General features: G+C 44.6%; 1 protein-coding gene across 1 annotated transcript in view; it reads left to right on the plus strand.

Moving 5' to 3' along the window:
- Positions 1-5,818: 5,818 nt before the first annotated feature.
- Positions 5,819-21,526, plus strand: part of LOC144783903 (extracellular calcium-sensing receptor-like) — a 138,071-nt gene continuing 122,363 nt past the window's right edge. The window contains exon 1 of the mRNA XM_078662643.1: positions 5,819-5,952. Coding sequence (XP_078518769.1) covers positions 5,819-5,952 — 134 coding nt within the window. The remainder of the gene's footprint in view (positions 5,953-21,526) is intronic.

Raw genomic sequence — 21,526 nt, forward strand, 5'->3', positions numbered from 1 at the left:
TAAAAACATTTTAATTGTAGAAGCAGTGAGACAGGAGCACAGAGCTAATGTACGCTTTTATGTCCACTGGCGAGACATCTCGCAGGCGTGCCAGGGAAAAGGAAGGCACAGCACCACAGAGGGATGACAGCCAGGAGGCAGGCACAAGTGCAGAGAATGTCACAGAGGAGATTGGTGCACAAACACCACTGCTACCATCCCAAGACCTTGAAATATCTCCACATCTGCAGGCGTCCCCAGAACGTTCAGGATCCCCTCTGCTACTGCCCTCACCTGAACTGCCTGCGTCACTGCTGCAAACAACACCTGCACCTCAAAAGAGCAGGAGGCATGCAGTAGCTCCACTGGTAGAAATGGAGACTTCAGCAGGTGAAATGGAGAGTGAAGACACTCAAATCTTGGCTGGGGAAGGAAGCACTGCCACACAGCAGTCCAGTGCAGAGGTTGGCCGTATAGGTATCAGACGCCGCAGGCCCAGAGATAGCAGTGCTGCACAACATGTGGAGGGTCCCAGTGTATTCCGTGGGCTGGAGGGTAGCATGGTTAAGATCCAAAGAATGCAGGGGAAGGCCATCCAGTCTGTGCAACGCCAGGTGAGGACCCTGAATGCACATATGGAAAACATAGGGAAGGTCATCAGTGCACTGGTAGAGGAGAATAAAGACATGGCATCAGGTATGAGGGAGATGGCTGCAGGGATGCGGGAGATGGCCACAGGTGTGCGGGACATGACACAATCAGTGCAGCTCCTGTGCAGTAAACTGGACCAGGACAGGTTAGCAAGGCGCAAGGACAGACAACATGCGCAGCAACAAACTAAGGCTATGAACCGCCTGGCCACAGCCACTTCCCTTCTATGCAGACAATGCATCAACATACAAGAGGGACTAACAGACAGCAGCAATGAGGTGTCTAGGGGCCTTGCGAGGGTGACCAGTTCTGTAGAGGTGCTGCTTAATGCACAGACAGCACAAACTGCTGCTCTGGATGTACCAGAAAGTTAGGAAAGCACCAGTAGGAGCAGCATGACAAGCCCCCCTGTAGTTGAGACACGGAGGAGCAGCAGGCGCCATGGTGAGCCAACACCCCAAACACCCAGTGAGGACAGACAGCCACTTTCACCTGGCACTGGTAGGCGTGCCCACTCTCCATGAACTTAAATGGGGAAGTGAGACAGGACTACCATTATTGCATGGATGACATTTGTGTTGCACATTTGTGCTTTTGAGTACCTGCGTGGTGCCAAATATTAAACTACGTTGGGTGCATACTCCACCTGTCTGTGTGTATTTACTTACTCAAAAAAAGGTTCAGTGTGATCTCTGCCCGTCTCTGTCTGCCATCGGTTGGTGGCGCAACTCCTGCTGTGTTTGGTTGAGGCAGTGCATGGTCATCATCGTGGTCCTCAAAGTTGCTCAAATCCACCACTGTGCCCCTCTTTGTAGCAAGGTTGTGTAACATTGCACAAGTTGCAATCATCTTACAGCAGATGATTGGTGAGTACTGCCGTGCCCCTCCACTTTTGTGCAGGCAGCGGAACCTGCTTTTTAACAGGCCAAAGGTGCGCTCCACAACGTTCCTGGTGGATTTGTGTGCCACGTTGTATCGTCTCTGGCTGCGGGTTGAAGGGTTGAGGTAGGGTGTCAGGATGAATGAGCGGACAGCATATGCACTGTCCCCTATATGTAAATAAGAAAACCATTACTCAGATGCACACATACACATACATCTGCTATATCTATCAGGTTGTGTTACAGTGTTTTACCTAGCAGGTATCCTTCGCCGAATTCCCCTGCTGTCAGGCGTGTGTAGATCCCACTGTTCTGAAAGATGTAGGAGTCATGTTTACTTCCTGGGAACTTGGCCACAATGTCTTTGATTATGTTGTTGGCATCACAGATTACTTGTACATTGATGGATTGGGTTGACTTCCTGTTTCTTTATATGTACTCTGTGGCAGCAGGTGGGCATATAGGGATGTGGGTGCCATCAATACAGCCGATCACATGTGGGAAATGTGCAATTTGATCAAAATCAGTCTTGGTGTTCAGCAGTTCCGCATGTGTGTCAGGGAAGCAGATGTAATGATGCATCCTCTGCATCATGGCCTCTAGGAACTTCCTGAAGAAACGGGACAGGCAGCTCAGAGACACCCCACCTGCCACAGCAATGACCCCCTGGTAACTCCCAGATGCAAGCAGGTGTAGGCTACAGAGCACCTGCACATGGGGTGGGATGGCATGCGCCCTTGGGGTTGGGTGCTCCAATAGTGGGTCAAGGTCTCTGATCAAGTCCAGGATGGTTTGGGGGTGTAATCTGTACCTTTGTAATATCTCTGGCTCAGTTAGTTGGAACAGCGTAATCCTCTGCCTGTAGACTTGCTCCTCCCTCATCCAGACCCTCTCTCCTGCTGCCTGTAGCCTTAGCCGCCTTGCTATCACGTAGAATGCCGCCATTCTGGTCACAATGTTGCATTTTGGGTGCTTTTTTATAGCCTGCACCTGGTTGCCACCTGCTTTCAATCCATGGTAAATACCGACTCCTAAATACCGAATTTCATGAAATTCGGTATTTTAGAAGTTTGCTACAACTCCAAACTCATTTTTTTCCATTTCTTATTTAACGATTCGGTAAATTCCGATTCGGTAAATACCGATTCGGTAAATTCTGATTCGGCAAATACCGATTCGGTAAATTCCGATTCGGTAAATTCCAACTCGTATTTACAGAATCGGTCTTTTTTGGGCCCCTACATCTCAATATCCAAATACCGGTTGGTAACGGCCGAAATTCTGTATTTTCGGCCGTTTCCGACCGGTATTTGGCTACCTACATCTGGCCCTAAGTTGTGTGCTTTCCTTAGCCTGTACCTAGCTCTTTTTGTTAGGCCACTGGTTTTGGAGGAGATTGAGGAGTTAGTGGTGTTTGTTATATGGATAATTTCTCCCTCTTATGTAGTTATAATACCTTTTCGTCTGCGTCTACCAAGGTTTCCTGTGCTTTACATGTAATGGCTTGCTTAACAATGATGTTTTATCAATCGAGACTAGGAGTACTAGTTGTGAGGTTAACAGATCAGTGACTTGACATATAGCATGTCTATGGCCTACTAATTGTGCAGTGTCCATGGGCTTGGGTTTTTGTAATGTTTTAACTTCCTCCACAAGAGCACCAACTATATATGGCACTTGATAACTAGTTACCAGGGCTAAAGTGCACAGATTTCTAAAGCCAGCAAAAATATAGTAACCAGCTAAAGGTAAAAAATCCAGAGTGATCACGCAGAAATGTTGGATTTCCTACAGTTATGCATATAATTTTAATAAAATTAAAAAGGGGTTGCTAACAGTAGACCTAAAATGGGGATACAGTATGAAAGTAAAACTTTTGCAAAAATCTGAAATGGGATAATAGGAATATATGAAAGATTTTGTTTGCATTCTCCATGGTGTGATAAGATGTGTATCACCTAGCAAGTGCTGTCTCCTTACCTCAAACTTACAAGTAGTTTTTCTTTCCATCTTTCTACCTTTTGTTACTGTTTCTCCCTCCTTCACTCTCCCTTTTCTGCCTATTTTTCCCTCGCTCTGGCTCAAAGTCTGATGATGAAAATCTAGTTCACACTTCCCATAACCATCACCACAAACTAAACACTGATTAACATGTCGATTAGGAGATAGATGTCAATTGCATCCACAGAAACAAAATGCAGACTGTAATTTTCTGCTGGTCTGCAGGTGCCGTTTGCGTCCATTGTATATCTATGAATGTGTTTAAAGCTCACAAGCAGTACTTGTGCTCATTATATTCTCATCACTACCTAATGTTGGTACCTTTTTTTAAATAACGGGGTATTGGTTGAGAGGGGTAGAAGCCTTACTCAGGCAACACTCACAATCCTTGTCAGAGAGGACCACAAAAGGCACTAAATGAAACTGTACTTAACCCTCAGGTAGCTTGGCACAAACACAGTCAGACTTAACTTAGAGGCACTGTGTTAAGAATTCAATCAGCATACAAACAATAAAAAAGTGAAAACTCAACACAAGATAAATCCCACAAATATTGAAAAATAGAGTAAAATTTAATACATAAAATACCACCAAAAATTATTAAATTCAATCAGTAGAACAGTAGTTATGAATTTTTATTGTTTGAAGTGAAAATGAGCACCTAAAAGATCAAAGCACCAACTGTGGACATCTAGTCCGTGAGTCCAGGCATAGTCAAACGTTATGGCCAACCGCGATTGAGCATGGTTCACGAAACACAAGGTGAATTTGGCCCGGTCTTGGCTTAACTGCGGACATGGAAGTTAAAGACATTTTGAAGAAATGTTCAGTGTGGAAAAGCAGCCAACAGTGTCTGAGGAGGAGGTATCGTCACTAGAGAGTAAAAGTGAAGATTTCTACATTCTTTGTCACCTTTTTGGAACTTGAAAATCTCCGGCATGACTAATCTGCAGGCTGTAGCCAATATGGGCTCCACAAGTCCAGATACCCTTTCTGAGAAATCCAGCAGAAAAGGATATGCTGCTGTTTAGAAGAACATAGCAGGAGCTACAGCAAAGTCAGGTTGCACTACTATGCACCTTAGTGGATCTGCGAGCAGGTAGATCTCTATCTCCCGTTACTTCTCACTTCTCACTCCACATTTTGGTGAAAATGTTCTAAGTCCCAGGGCACCACTTACAAGGGTCTAGGACTAGTTGAGCACCACTTGGAGGGATCAGGACTCCCTACAGGGAGAGGCTAGGTGCATGGTTCAAGATGTATTGAGCTTGCTATGTCCCTGTAGCTCACACAGGAGACAAGCCAACTAGCCCTTGGAGTCACTCTGAGAGTCTTGGGAGCAAGCAGCAAGCAGGCATTAAGCAGCAGGGCAGCAGTTAAAGAGGATTTCTTTTGAGACCAAACTGGACATTTCTACCTGTTCTCAGTTAAAAGTAGGCACTTATTGAATGTAATACGCCAAACAAGTGTCCTCTTATGGGAGAGGTAGGCCTATCTAGGAGTGACAAATTAATTTAGCGTTTTTTCACTACCAGTACAAGTAAAACGAAATACCACATGCCCTACCTTTTAAATGTAATGCATCCCACCCTGTGAGCTGATTACGGCCTGCCATAGGGGTGTCATATATGTTTTAAAAGGAAGGTATATTCTTGGCAACAGGGTTATTTTGTCAGGTTGAATTGACAGTTTAAAACTGCACACAGGCTGCAATGGAAGGCTTGAGCCATGTTTTAAAGTGCTACTTTAGTGGGTGGCCAAATAAGTCCTTCAGGCCCACTAGTCGCATTTAATTTACAGGCCCTGGGTACAAGTAGTACCACTTTACTAGAGACTTATCAGTAAATTTAATGTGCCAAAATTCGGAAAACAGGAGGAGTGAAGGAAAAAAGTTTGTAGATGTCCCTCCAGAGAGTACAATGCAGAGGTATGCAGAGGTTACTACCACTAGAGAGAAACTGGTGTAAACAGTACTAAAAATCACAGAGCAGGCTCAATTTGAACTCAGTTCTTGAATGTTGATATTGGTAATATGGTCACAAATGCCCTTTGTACTCATTTTTACAGCATTGTATCGTGCATACCTCCTTAACTGCTTTTGCTGTTGATGAATATGTGATTAGGAATAGTTAACCATTGCACAATGACTCCAGTTTTTCTTTCCTAGCCCCAGTTTCATCTCCATGCAGTAAACACCTGATACACACCAAGTTCTGAACCTTGGAATGCTTTTGGCACACCTGATGATGCTGGCACTTTTGTGGACGGACACTTTTGGAGGTGAACACTCAAAACCTCACTGCAGGATGTCTAAACGAAGCACAGACATGTATTCTAAGGAGGGAGATGTGATATTGGGGATTCTAGCTACTGTTCACCAGGATACTATTTACCCTCCAACTACATTTGCTGAGCCTCCCCCTCCTAGACGCTGTGAAAGGTAACTATATCTCCTTTTGTAGAGTGTTTTCTTCTTTCATTGAATGTTATGTTATGTCCAACATTAAAGAGTGCATCTACCACTCGACGGTCTGCTGGCACTACAGGCATGGGATAGGAGAAAAGAGGGAAATAACAAGTAAAAAGGTGACTAGTGAGATTGATAGGTAACATATATGCTGCTTCAGACACTTGTCCAGTTACAAAATTCATTAGCATACCAATGTTCAATTCAGGTTATATGTATCTAGGGGCCAGGTGTACAACAGTTTTTAGCGGTTGCAAAAGAAAAATGGTCCGTTTGCGACCAGGAAAGAGGGTTGTAGCATTTACAAACCCAACTTTGAGAGTCAGTAACCTATTACCAACTCCCAAAATAGGGTTTGCGAGTTCCTATTAGGAAAGGTAATGCCAAGGGTGTCCCTTCCTAATAGCAAGTCATGGGGGATTTATGATTGTTTTCCAACCGCAAATGTGGTTGCAAAACAATTTCAGTTACCACCTACTTTGGGTGGGTGGTAAGCCAGTTGCAAACAGGATGGGGTCCCCAGGGGATCCCTTCCCCTTTGTGTTTGGCAGCAAAAATATTTTTTAAGAGAAGGCAGGGGTCCCCCGGACCTCTGCCTGCCCTTAAAAAATGAAAAGAAAACTTTTCATTTCTTTCTTTTAAATACATCCTATTTTCTTTTAAGGAAAACGGGCTGCATTTGAAAAAAATAAGTTGCTTTATTTAAAAAGCAAACACAGACATAGTGGTCTGCTGTCCCCAGCAGGCCATCATCCCTGTATTATTTCCCATTCCCAATGGGCCGCAAATTGCGACCTGCCTCATGAAAATTGCTGCGGCAGGTCACTTGCGACCCCATTGGGAGTTACTAAATGTGTCTGAGACACATCAGTATATTCTGATTTGCGAGTCGCAAAAATTGCACTTTGCCATCCGCAAAAATGGAATGGTCATACATCTGGCCCTAAATTCTCCACAGATCATAATACATCTTCCAAACCAACAGTAACATCTTGAAATCGCATATTTAATAAAATGTACCCCATATTTTAAGACAATAAATTGAGATGCATGTTAAAAATTTGAGGGCAATCAATTGAAACATAGACAATGGTACACTTCATCTTTAAAGGTCATATACAAAAGCCTCCCTTTTCATTAACTGTTATAGCCAGACATGAGTCCCAAATTAGAGGGTTCTATCCTAATTTATATTTTAAAATTTCATGATGAAGAAATGGGTCTCAAAAATCATGGGGGAAGGATCACTTGTCCTGCATAACCAATTAAAAAACCCTCATGCACGTGTATTCTGGGTATTTGTAGCAGTATATGTTGTCTCCCCGCTTTAGTACACGTGTGTGCATAATCCTTGGGTCAGTTTTTATGCACCCTCCACCTGGAGGATTTACCCATGGTTATAAAAGTAGTGACCAGGAATAGTGAAGTGATAGGGGAATTTAAAACTTAAAATACCCGTACAGCCAGGTATTCAATTTTATTAGATCTGGATTCGGGTAGTTCAATACAGCGATAAGTGTGCCGCTCTGGAATGGTTAGGAATTCAAGCGCACTGCAAGTGTGGATCTTAAAAAGTGGTCGACATGTTTCAGCCTTGTCGCCTATATAGGTCAGTTGGCTTTCTTCAGGACCAGTGCAGAGTGAAAGGGTGAGGTGAGAATAAATAATGAAAAAATAATGAAAAAAACCTGTTTTAGGTAGTCCTCGGTATCATTGTACCTAATGGGAGGAATTTTACATTCAAAACATACAAGGGTAGAGAGAGGGACAAAAGACACAACAGTATGTACAAATATTCAACAAGTTAAAAAAGCAATACTATGGCACAGGCTTATACTCTTGAAAGGTGTCAACTCCTTCATTCTCATGCCTGTTGGTGATGATGGCATGCAGAGAAAGTATCATACGATCTCATAAAGTAAAGTAATGTGAACTATGTTAATCGGGCCACAACTTATATCTGGCTCTAAGGCGGTGCTCGTGAGGAGGTGCACCCCAAGCATAAGACTTAATGTCCCGTTTAATCTGAAAACAGAACCTCGCGTGAGGACACTGACCAACTCTCTGGCTTAGAGCGTGGTTAGGTGATTAGACGCGATGATGGTGGTGATTAAGGTGCACTGTTCTGTGCTACGAGCATACTTCGAGTTTAGTATACAGTTCGCGAGAGTCGGATGCCGCGAGACGGGTGCCGCGATATTTGGGTCCTTAAGTGATGGTGATAGTAATTATACTACGAATTTAGTAAGGGTGAAGACACCTAGCAAAATTCGGGTGCCGCAGTATTAAGATTACTGGCTCTAGGCGTTTTTATTAGTTAGAGCGTCGAGCGCGTACTATCTCGTGCACTTTAAAATCTATATTGAGGGCATCTACCTGAGAAAGTGCGTTTGTGCACCTCTTCGGGTCAGGGGCAGGGAGGGAATGCCTATCTGTCGAGAATGAGAGACTCTTAAATATAATACTAGAAATAACTCACTGTTTAGACGGCAAACGGCATTACTGCTGGTACCTGTGGCGTGACTCCTTCCTGCGTAGCTTGTGCTATTGCTGCCACTTCTCACCCGGAAATGCTATAGTTCGCTTCCCGTGTTAGATATGGTTGTCATTAGAAACAGTAGAGATACTGTGACCTTATTGTGCGCAATTCGATTCAAAAAGCGTATTTCGAAATTTGAAATACACTGCTGAATTGTGTGTTCTCAAGAGCGATTCTTAAGTAGCAATTATTAAACTCAAAATTGATTAAAAAGAATGAATTATTAAACTCAAAATTGATTAAAAAGAATCGTGAGGGTTAAGACAGCATCTCAAATTAGACAGCTGGGAAGATTATAGTAATAATGTATATTAGTGAGGTGCCATGGTTCTAGTTGTGCTCATAATTCACCGTAAGTTTCTTTTGAAGTATAGTATTTGCTCACGGATCAGCAGTCATTAATCATAAATGGCTATGAGGAATGTGGATCTGGACTCATTGTAGGGATATTTGATTATCTATTAAGGCTCAACCAGGGTATATTGTCGTTCAGGCCCATAGAGTCCATTTTCAATCTATGTATCCAGCTTTGTTCTTTTTCAAAAAGAATTTTCGCTGCGTTCCGGTCTTTTATGTCAATTGTCTCCAAAATGACCCATTGGAGATCAGTTACAGTGTGGCCTGCTTCCAGGTAGTGGGTTGACATTTTGGTGGTACTTTTTTTGCAATGTATATTGCTCCGGTGCTCGCAGAGTCTTTGCTTTGCTTTCCTACAGGTCATGCCGATGTAACGCATATGACACGGGCATGTGATCATATAGATCACATGACTAGTTTGGCAGTTGGTATGTCTCCTTATGGTCCACATAAGGTTGGGTAGTAGTTGTATTTATTTGGTTGGCTTGGTGAGACTGCAGACCGAGCACGTACCTCAAGGGAAATGTCCTGTTACTGGTGGATTATCCCATAGACCAGTTCTTTCTCTGGATTTTTTAGGAAGGGGGTCTTGTGTGGACCAGAAGATCTTTCAGGTTGCGGCTCCTTCTATTTGCAAACCTAGGTTATTGCGAGGTTAGGGTGTTAGATGTTAGAATCCTCCAATTTTTCTGAATGATTTTCTTAATCTGATTCGTCACAGGGCTGTAAGTGGTGACGCAAGTGATGGTGTCTTCTTGTGATTGTTTTTGTGTTGTTTCTAGTAGGGATTCCCTAGGTTGGTTACCCGCTCTCTTTTTGCATTTGTTAATCACAGATGGTGGGTAGTCGCGTACCTTAAGTTTTTCACACAGCTCATCGGCTTGTTTCTTGTAGTCAGAGGTTTTACTACAATTCCTCCTCAGTCTGAGGAATTGGCTGTATGGAAGGTTTTCACGAAGTGGGCGCGGGTGAAAACTGTTGAAGGAGAGTAGGCTGTTTTTGGCTGTAGGTTTGAAAAAAGTTCGGGTTTGTAAGGTGTTGCTTTCAGCAAACAGGTTGATATCCAGGAAGTCAAGGCTCTGGTTATTAGCCGTGTAGGTAAATTTGAGGCAGTCATCCAATGAATTTATCCATATGTGGAAGTCCTGCAAGCTTGCAGCATCTCCTTCCCATATCAACAGAATATCGTTGATATACCTTTTCCAAAAAAGGATACGACTGAGGTAGGGATTATTTTCGTTGTGGATGTGATTGCTCTCAAAAGTACTGACGTAGAGCCCTGCCACGCTGGGGCAAATGTACTCCCCATCGAGGTCCCGTGGCACTGGAGGTAGAGCGTATCTTTGTATTGAAAATAATTTTCTGTTAGGGCAAGTCTGCAGCACTCCAGAACAAAATGTCTCGGTGTGTTATGGTGCCAATTTGTATTGAATAGTATAGTCTCGAGAGTATTTAAAGTCTTCTGTTGTGGCCGACTTGTATATAGACTCTCGACGTCAAGGCCCACTAGTAGCATGGTTTCATGTGAATATTCAAAATGTTGTAACTTATTCAGGAGATCGCGAGTGTCTTTCAAGTAGGTGGGTGTCTGTTGGAATAGAGGTCTTAGATATTGGTCAGCAAATTGGGAGAGCGGTTCCAGGACCGAATCTATCCCCGAGACTATAGGTCTCCCTGGAGGTGGTATTCTCTCTTTGTGAGTTTTGGGAAGTGAGTAGAAGTATGGAATTCTGGGGGACTTCATTTCCAAGTATTCTGCCTCTTTTTTGGACACCCATCTGTTAGTCTCTGCTTCTTCGATCATCATTGAGATGGTTCTTTGTAGCCGTGCTGTGGGGTCTACAGAGAGGACTTGATAAAACCTGGTGTCTGTTAGAAGGTCCATGCATTGTTTGTCATAACCGGTGGATGTTAGTATGACAATTCCTCCGCCTTTGTCGGCCGGTTTGATGACAATTTCCCCATCATTCTTCAAGTCTGTTAGTGCTTGTTGTTCCACTTTTGTTATGTTGAAAAACTTCTTGTGTGGCTGTTGGTTTAGTGCATCGACTTCTTTCATTATGGCCTGCTCAAACGTGGCAATTTCAATTGGGACCTGCGAATTTAAGGGGCAAAAGGTGGACTTTTTCCTCAATGATGTATCGCCCTCTGCAGTGAGTGCCGGCTGGTTTTTGAAAAATGCCTTTAGTTTCAGTGTGCGGCAAAATTCTGCAAGCTCACACTTGGTTTTAAAAATGTCCAATTTTGGAGTCGGTACATAACCTAAACCTTTATTGAGAACTTTTTCTTGTTCATCCGTCAGAGTTTTATTGGAGAGATTCACGATGAGGTTGTTGGCCCCGGTCCTGTTTTGGCTCTGGTTATGCTTCTTGTCTGGACCTGTCTGCTTTGGTCCGACCAGGTTACTCCTCTTTTCCCCGTTCGTTGTCTCGATTGGCCATTCCCTAAAAAAGGAATCCCTTGTTGGAAATTTTGGCCTGCTTGTTGTTGCATCTGGTGGGTCATCTGTGGGGGCATCTGGTAGTAAGGATTAGGCCAGCCTTGGAAGTGTGGGTTGAAGGGTTGGAACTGCATCCCCTGTGTGTTTGATTGAAAAAATGGGGGGCGCCAGGAGTTGCGGCCTCTTCGGTTGCCTCTCCTGTTCTGGAACTTCCCTCTCCCTCGATTGGAGAACTCATCTCCACTCTGATCAGAACTCTTGTTAGATGAGACGCTATTTGAGTCGTAGTTTGACGCATTGTCATTAGATTTAAAGTCCTTACTACTGTAAGGGTGTATGCGTTCCAGGGAAAACCTTTTTAACTCTTTAGCCAATTTCTGTAATTTGGTTTGGGTTAGGTACTCTTGGTTCTCCTTCATCTCTTTGTTGATTTCATCTAACCTGGTTTTGTAAATGGTGATATTTACAGTATTGTTTAGTTTCGTCTCTAGGATGTCAATTCTGATGGTTAATTCGTCCGTGAGTCTGGTTGCAGTTTTAATGATTAGGACTAGGTAATCTCTAGTGCACTTCCAACTGATTGCTGACCAGTCCTTCCTGAATGCCAAATCTTTCAGGAAAATTTGTGGGGCATTTGTGACCCACAGTCCTCTTGGTGCAGCGTTTACTCTGAGATATTCCGTCATTATGATGCCGTGTACAGCTGTTCTGACTTGCTCTATTTTTGCTTCGGTAAGTTCATCCCAATCTGTTGTTGCAGACAGAGTCTGAGTGAGGTCACCCTCTAGGAGCAGAGGTGGCCTGGCCAGTATTGCGTCAATCTCCTCAGTTGTATAACTGAGTCCGACATTTTTTGCCATGGTGAATTCACACGGCAATCTTGGTCTGGTGAGTTAACTCACTTGTGAATTTCTTTTGAAATTCTCCCACAGCTGCACGCTGCTGTAATACAAAAGAATCAAAAGGGGGGAGATAGAGTACTGATCCGTTCAGTCTCCTTAGGATACTCAAAAATCATGGGGAAGGATCACTTGTCCTGCATAACCAGGGTATGCAGGTCGGTACGTTGTGTCTCACAAATTAAAAGACCTTCATGCACGTGTATTCTGGGTATTTGTAGCGGTATATGTTGTCTCCCCGCTTTAGTACACGTGTGTGCATAATCCTTGGGTCAGTTTTTATGCACCCTCCACCTGGAGGATTTACCCTTGGTTATAACAGTAGTGACCAGGAATAGTGAAGTGATAGGGGAATTTAAAACTTAAAATACCCGTACAGCCAGGTATTCAATTGTATTAGATCTGGATTCGGGTAGTTCAATACAGCGATAAGTGTGCCGCTCTGGAATGGTTAGGAATTCAAGCGCACTGCAAGTGTGGATCTTAAAAAGTGGTCGACATGTTTCAGCCTTGTCGCCTATATAGGTCAGTTGGCTTTCTTCAGGACCAGTGCAGAGTGAAAGGGTGAGGTGAGAATAAATAATGAAAAAATAATGAAAAAACCTGTTTTAGGTAGTCCTCGGTATCATTGTACCTATTGGGAGGAATTTTACATACAAAACATACAAGGGTAGAGAGAGGGACAAAAGACACAACAGTATGTACAAATAGTCAACAAGTTAAAAAAGCAATATTATGGCACAGGCTCATACTCTTGAAAGGTGTCAACTCATTCATTCTCATGCCTGTGGGTGATGATGGCATGCAGAGAAAGTATCATACGATCTCATAAAGTAAAGTAATGTGAACTATGTTAATCGGGCCACAACTTATATCTGGCTCTAAGGCGGTGCTCGTGAGGAGGTGCACCCCAAGCATAAGACTTGATGTCCCATTTAATCTGAAAACAGAACCTCGCGTGTGGACACTGACCAACTCTCTGGCTTAGAGCGTGGTTAGGTGATTAGACGCGATGATGGTGGTGATTAAGGTGCACTGTTCTGTGCTACGAGCATACTTCGAGTTTAGTATGTAAAATTCCTCCCAATAGGTACAATGATACCGAGGACTACCTAAAACTGTTTTTTTCATTATTTTTTCATTATTTATTCTCACCTCACCCTTTCACTCTGCACTGGTCCTGAAGAAAGCCAACTGACCTATATAGGCGACAAGGCTGAAACATGTCGACCACTTTTTAAGATCCACACTTGCAGTGCGCTTGAATTCCTAACCATTCCAGAGCGGCACACTTATCGCTGTATTGAACTACCCGAATCCAGATCTAATAAAATTGAATACCTGGCTGTATGGGTATTTTAAGTTTTAAATTCCCCTATCACTTCACTATTCCTGGTCACTACTGTTATAACCAATGGTAAATCCTCCAGGTGGAGGGTGCATAAAAACTGACCCAAGGATTATGCACACACGTGTACTAAAGCGGGGAGACAACATATACCGCTACAAATACCCAGAATACACGTGCATGAGGGTCTTTTAATTTGTGAGACACAACGTACCGACCTGCATACCCTGGTTATGCAGGACAAGTGATCCTTCCCCCATGATTTTTGAGTATCCTAAGGAGACTGAACGGATCAGTACTCTATCTCCCCCCCTTTTGATTCTTTTGAAGAAATGGGTCTGGCAAATCAAAAAGGGATGGACTCACATCACGATTCCCCATATCATTTCACATGGACAGTATTAAAACACCTTCTTTTTATGTGCAAATGGGCCAAACTCCCAAAAGACCCTGGAGACAAAAAGTACTCTTGATGGTCTTTGTGTGCTTCAAAATAACCTGTGTTCATTTTTGTTTGCTACTTTGTCCTTCAAACCAGCAAATCTGGCATAATTTATTTACACTGCAATCTAATGAGAGTTTTTGCATGAATTTTAACTTCCTCTACTCTCATGTTATTTGAAAAAACAGCTCTAATAAGACTCTCTATTCCTAAAAACTAACCTTACCTTTTTCATTTTTACCTTTAAATGGTCTGTCATACAATCCTCTTCTTTTGGAGACCCTTTAGACTGTGTAGTCTAATATAAAAAGGTCATCAGCATACATAAAGAAAAGTATGTCCCCCGCTTCCGCAAAACTCGCACTGGTGGCTCCAGATTTTCTGTTCTTGCACCCCGGTTTTGGAATTCCCTCCCTCTTTCTATGCGTTCTATTCCCATCTTTTCACACTTCCGTAAAGCACTTAAAACATTCTTGTTCGCCTTGGCCTACCCCTGCTAATATTCTTCCTAGCCTTGCTTGTTCTGTTCCCTAGTCCTCTCAGAGCCAGGAAGCCGTTTGGCCATCGTGCGCTCTATAAATAATTTCATTCATTCATTCATTCATTCATTCGTATGTGGGTTCTTCCCATTTTTGGTGAGAAGGAATTTGAGGGATTTAAAGTACACATATAGTTTGAAAAGAATGAGTGTTAAAACATGCCGTTGGCACAGTCCTTTGCCTTTATAAGTCTTTTCAGTGAGACGCCCAGAAGGGTACCTTTCAACTCGGGTCCAATTCAATGTATGAAGAGCTTGAAACAAATTTAGTAAACCCATCTGTATTTTCCAGGATAACAGTTTACCCTGTTCACTCCCTCTATTTCTGATTTATTTCAATGGAGTCTTTATAATTACACACAAGGTAGACCAATGATCAATAGGGGAACACCTCTCTGTTCTTGGGGCAAAAGATTACTTCCCATAACCCAATCCTCAAGGATGGAGAGCAGGGTTTCAGAAAATATCTTCACATAAATATCTAAAAGGCTGATTAGCGTATTATTTGCAAGGGATCTCCATCACCTTAATGGTTTTATTAGAGAACCCCTCCAGGTTTCAGGGATATTACCCGTTTCTGATGTCCACTGAAATAAAAGCTTAAGGTTTACTCCTTGCTAATCAATATTAGTCTTAATAGAGGTTACTGGAACATTATCAGGTCCAGCACCTCTGCTCAACTTAAAAGCTAATAGTGTTTCTTTTATTTGAGAATAAAGTGATTACATCTTTATTTATTATATAGGCCTATTTTTTGTACATGTAATGAGGAAACACCATATAAAGTGTGTACATGTAAAACCCATTCTTCTTCTGTTACTGTATGGAATGGTGCTGCTGCACATACATCAAATATGTTACTTACCAATATTTTTCCGGACCAATGACTGTATCACTTTCTTGGATCTGGCATTCTATGCAGGATCACCCCCCAAACATTTTGCTTTCACACCTCCTGTTTTCTGGATTTCTTTTGTTGGTTTCAGGACTCTGTGAACTATACCACTACTAACCAGTGCTAAAATGTGTTTGCTCTCTCCCTAAAGCATGGTAAAGTTAGTCTACCCATACTTTGCACATTTAATTTACTTGTAAGTTCTTAGTATGTGTTACTACATGTTACCAGTGTCAGGTCGAGAGATCCTCGGAAACAGTACTTTCCAAAACTCACCTTCCAGTAGCTCCGACTCCGGTTGGAATTTCCATAGTGTAAGTGAAGCTGGGCAAAGGGAAGGGAAATTAGGAATCGGACTGCTGAGAAGGAGACCTGCAAGAAAAGAGTTACACCCTAAGACTTCAACACTACTATAACTGGACTCTTTCTAAAACACTAGTGTCACCGGAACATACCTATGGCACTGCTAATACCATGATCCATTGAACTATTGTCATGAACAGTTATCAATACCAGCAATACATAAAACTCTCATTTCTCAATAACAATATTGACAAATGCTAAAGAATATTGAACATCATACAGTTTTGAATTCAAATGACACTATTTGTTTTACATCACACAAGATTGTACCACATCGTAAACAAATTCCACAAGCAAAAGTATGGCTTTCCAAGACTTGGGGGCGTCTTGGGCGAAACACTGGAAATAATGTTTGATAAATTGGTCAGAACTCTCTGTTTGACTGTCACTTTGAGGGTGAAAGCTGGGAAAAGACACAATTTAATTCCTAAATGACAACACCAAGGTTTACAAAAGCGGGAAGTAAGCTGGACCCTCTGTCTGAAGTAATAGTTCAAGGAAGTCAATTAGTTACATATTCAATCACATTGTAGGTCTTTGCGGACCACCAAAATTGTCTTAATACTATTTTCCGAGTCTATGTCCTTCCTGGATGCCCTAACATGGGAGTCTGGTGACACCAATCTTGAGCCCGAGAGCATAAAGGGGGAGTAGGCGCATATAGCTTGGACACTTAAATAGGTCATCCTTCTTAAATGCTTTGATCCTCCTCTGAAGCAACCCTTGCTTCAAGATCTACTAAAGAGTGGACATTTTTGATGTCATCTATGAAGGTTTGTACTACATTGGTGTAGACTCCTATCAAATGAGAGGATTATATAATGTATGAAAGGTCCAGTGATTTCTAGATGTTACACTCTTCATCTCGTTGACCCTGATCAGAAAGTCACAATGAATTTGAATTCAGCAAAGAAGAGTGACCACCAGAATTGCCATGGTGTTAAAGCCCTAGCATATCTTAAAAATTGTAGATTGAGGTTATCAGTGAACACCATAGTTGGGTATATACTTCCAAGGAGGTAATGTTGCCATTCCTTAACCCCTTCCATGCTGATGACGGAACCATTCCGTCATGAGGCCAGGGGCACGAAATCCCTCTGCTGCAGACAGCAGAGGGATTTCCTTTTCACCCCTCTGACCTTGGGAGCTGGGGAAGAGCTTCCTCAACTCCCGAGGCCCCCTCCCTGGTTTCAGTTCAATGACGATCAGCGCGCACGTCGCGCTGTCGTCATTGAACACAAACCGAAACTAAAATGAGCCTTTAGGCTCATTTCAGTTTCACTTTCTACATGCTCAGTAGGCTATCTCAGCCCCCTGAGCACGTTGAAAGACGGGAGAGGTATCACTGGAAAGGGGAGAATCCCGAGTGGATCCCTGCTTGAGGATCGCCCCAGGAGGGCGATCCCCAAGCAGGGATCTACCCACTAGACACCAGGGAGGGGGGAGCGGCCCCTTGGGCAAGGGCCTTCACTCCCCCCATAAATACATTTATAGTATGTAGTCTCTTTGCCCACCCTGGGGGGCAGATGGGGCAATAGCCCCCAATCTGCCCCCCCTGGGGGGGCAGAAAGCCCACTATACACCAGGGAATAGTTTTGGTGGCACTTTTTTTAGGGTGGGGGCTGCCCGAAATGGGCCCACCCCCCTGGCACCATTACAGCCTTTCTGCCCCCCTGGGGGGCAAATGGGAGCAGTAGCCCCCATTTTGACCCCCCGGGGGGGCAGAAAGCCCACTATGCACCAGGGATTTTTTTGTGTGCTCTTGTTTTTTAGGGTGGGGGCTGCCCGTAACGGGCACGCCAATGCCCCCACCCCCACCACCATTACAGACTTTTTGCCCCCCCCCCTGGGGGACAGATGGGGCAGTAGCCCCCAATTTGCCCCCCCGGGGGGGGGCAGAAAGCCCACTAGACGCCAGGGATTTTTTTGCGGGCAAATTTGAATTTGGATGGGCTGCCCAAAACGGGCATGCCTATGCCCCCACCCCCTCCCCCACAAAAATAACAGCCTTCCTCCCCCCCTGGGGGCTGATGGGGCAGTAGCCTCCAATCTGCCCCCCCTGGGGGGGCAAAAAGCCCACTAGACAGCAGGGATTTTTTTAGGCAAATTTTTATTAGGGTGGGGCCATTGGCATGCCCGTCTTAATCAAAATTTGCCCCAAAAACTCCCTGGCGTCTAGTGGACTTTCTGACCGCCCTGGGGGGCAGTTGGGGGCAGTAGCCCCCAATCTGCCCTGCCGGGGGGGGCAAAAAGCCCACTAGACGCCAAGGATTTTTTTTGGGGGGGAAATTTGAAATAGGGTGGGGCTGCCCAAAACTGGCATGCCCATGCCCCTCCCTCCCCCGCTAAAATTACAGCCTTCCTGCCCCTCCCGGGGACAGATGGGGCAGTAGCCCCAATTTGCCGCCCCCTGGGGGGGGCAAAAAACCCACCAGACACACAGGATTTTTGGGCACATTTGTCTTAGGTTGGAGGCTGTCCAAAATGGGCATGCCAATGCCCCCACCCCCCACCTGCAACAATGACAGCCTTTCTACCCCCCCTGGAGGGAGGATGGGCAGTAGCCCCGAATCTGCCTCCCGGGGGGGGGCAAAAAGCCCACTTGACGCCAACGATTACGCTGGCTTTTTTATGTGTGGGGGTGGGGGCTGCCCAGAATGGGCATACCAATGCCCCCTCCCCCTAAAAAATATAGCCACAATGTTTCTGCCCCCCATGGGGGCATATCGGGGCAACACCAGCCCCGAAATCTTCCCCCCAGGGCAGCTGAAAGCCGACTAGGCACGAATTTGTTTTTAGCAATATGCCTATCAGGCCCTAGCGCAGCTGCCACATAGGGAAACCAAGCAAACCTGTACATTTTTGAAAACTAGACACCCAGGGAAATTCAGGATGGGGTGACACGACTGCCTCCCACCAGGTTCTGTTACCCAGAATCCCTTGCAAACCTTAAAAATTGACAAAAAAACGCATTTTCCTCACATTTCTGTGGTGGAAAGTTCTGGAATCTGCGTGGATCAACAAATTTCCACCCACCCCGCGTTTCCCCAGGTCTCCCGGAAAAAATGGTACCTCACTTGCGTGGGTAGGCATAGTGGCTGCAACAGGAAAAGGCCCAAATCGTACGGTGGAGAATTTAAAATAACCTATAGCAAAACTACCTTCTTTTTTGGGGGGGCACCTGAGTTTTTGGCCCGGGGCTTGGCGGCAAACTTGTGAAACTACCAAACCCAAACAGTTCTGAAAACTAGACACCCGGGGAAGTCCAGGGAGGTATGGCATGCGTGGGTACCCAATGTTTTCCTACCCAGAATTCCTTGCAAACCTTAAATTTAGGTAAAAAAATCACTTTTCCAAACTTTTTTGCGTGGGATCTCCGTGCTGGCACAAATGACCTACCACCCCGCGATCCCCTTGTTCTCCCGAATAAAATGATACCTCATTTGTGTGGGTGCGCCAAAGGCCTGTGACTAAGGTGAGGTGCTTAATTTGTGAATCCCAAACACTACAATTTAAAAAAAATCATTTTTAGCCTGTTCTGCTTTGGGGCACCCACACAAGTGAGGTATCATTTTACTCGGGAGAACAAGGGGAACACTGGGCTGTAGGACATTTGTGCTGGCACAGAGATCCCACGCAAAAATGTATGAAAAAGTGTTTTTTTAACCTAATTTTAAGGTTTGCAGGGATATCTGGGTAGGCAAACCTTGGGGGACCCATGCATGCCATACCTCGCTGGACTCCCCCGGGTGTCTAGTTTCCAGAAATGTGTGGGTTAGGTAGGTTTCCCTACATGGCCGCCGAGCCCCGGGCCAAAAACTCATGGGAACCCCCTTGCAAAACCAGGTTGGTTAGTGATAGGTTATTTTGATGTCGCCTCCTTAGGTTTGGGGCCCTTGCCTGTCGCGGGTCCTTGAGCCACCCATGCAAGTGAGGTACCATTTTTATCGGGGGACCTGGGGGGACACTGGGCGGGAGGAAATTTGTGTGAGCCCAGTGGTGCCACATAAAGGTGTGATAAAAACGTTTTTTTTCAGCAAAAAATGAGGTTTGCAAGGGATTCTGGGTAAGAGAGCGTTGGGGGATCCACGCAAGCCATAGGTCCTTGAAAGCCCCCGGGTGTCTACTTTGTAGAAATGTGTGGGTTTTGTAGGTTTCCCTAGATGTCCATCTAGCACGGGGCCAAAAACCCAGATGACCACACTTTCAAAAGCTGGTGGGTTTGACAGAGTCAATGTTGAAGTCGCCTATGTCAAAACCTCCAGCTTTTGCTAGTGGGGACATCTGGGTTTTTGGCCCCGTGCTAGACGGCCATCTAGGGAACCTACCAAACCCACACATTTCTACAAAGTAGACACCCGGGGGCTTTCAAGGAGCTATGGCTTGCATGGATCCCCCAACGTTCTCTTACCCAGAATCCCTTGCAAACTTCCTTTTTTGCTGTAAAAAATCGTTTTTTCACACATTTTTGTGTGGAAATGCGTGGCACCACTGGGCTCACACAAATTTCCTCCCACCCAACGTTCCCCCTGGTCTCCCGATAAAAATGGTACCTCACTTGCGTGGGTAGGCATAGTGGCTGCAACAGGAAAAGGACCAATTCGTACGGTGGAGACTTAAAAATTACCTTTAGCAAAACTATCTTATTTTTTGGGGGGGTCACCTGAGCTTTTGGCCCGAGGCTTGGCGGGCAGCTTTGGAAACTACCAAATCTAAACAGTTCTGAAAACTAGACACCCGGGGGAGTCCAGGGAGGTATGGCATGCGTGGGTTCCCACAATGTTTCCCTACCAGAAATCCCTGCAAACCTTAAATTTAGGTTAAAAAACACTTTTCCATAAATTTTTGCGTGGGATCTCCGTGCCAGTACAAACGTCCTACCACCCAGCGTTCCCCTTGATCTCCTGAGTAAAATGATACCTCACTTGTGTGGGTGGGCCAAAGGCCTGTGACTAAGGTGAGGTGCTTAATTTGTCAATCCTAAATACTACAATTTTTAAAAATTCATTTTTAGCCTGTTCTGCTTTGGGGCGCCCACAGAAGTGAGGTATCATTTTACTCGGGAGAACAAGGGGAACGCTGGGTGGTAGGACATTTTTGCCGGCACAGAAATCCCACGCAAAAAAGTTTGGAAAAGTGATTTCTTTACCTACTTTTAAGGTTTGCAAGGAATTCTGGGTAGGAAGACATTGGGGGACTCATGCATGCCATACCTCCCTGGACTCCCCCGGGTGTCTAGTTTTCAGAACTGTTTGGGTTTGGTAGTTTCCAAAGATGGCCGCCAAGCCCCGGGCCAAAAACTCAGGTGCCCCCCCCAAAAAACAAGGTAGTTTTGCTATCGGTTATTTTAAATTCTCCACCGTACGATTTGGACCTTTCCTGTTGCAGCCACTATGCCTACCCACGCAAGTGAAGTACCATTTTTTTTCGGGAGACCTGGGGGAACGCTGGGTAGGTGGAAATTTGTTGATCCACGCAGATTCCAGAACTTTCCACCACAGAAATGTCAGGAAAATGCATTTTGTTTGTCAATTTCTTAGCTTGGCAAGGGATTCTGGGTAACAGAACCTGGTGGTAGGCAGTCGAGTCACCCCATCCTGAATTCCCCTGGGTGTCTAGTTTTTCAAAAATGTATAGGTTTGCAGAGTTTTTTTCCCCGTAACAAGGACACTGTGGATAGTGTGGAAACAGTTTGGGAGGCCTTCAAAGTTACAGTGAGGGGGTGG

This window comes from Lissotriton helveticus, chromosome 10 (assembly GCF_964261635.1).
Source record: "Lissotriton helveticus chromosome 10, aLisHel1.1, whole genome shotgun sequence".
NCBI classification, from domain to species: Eukaryota; Metazoa; Chordata; class Amphibia; order Caudata; family Salamandridae; genus Lissotriton; species Lissotriton helveticus.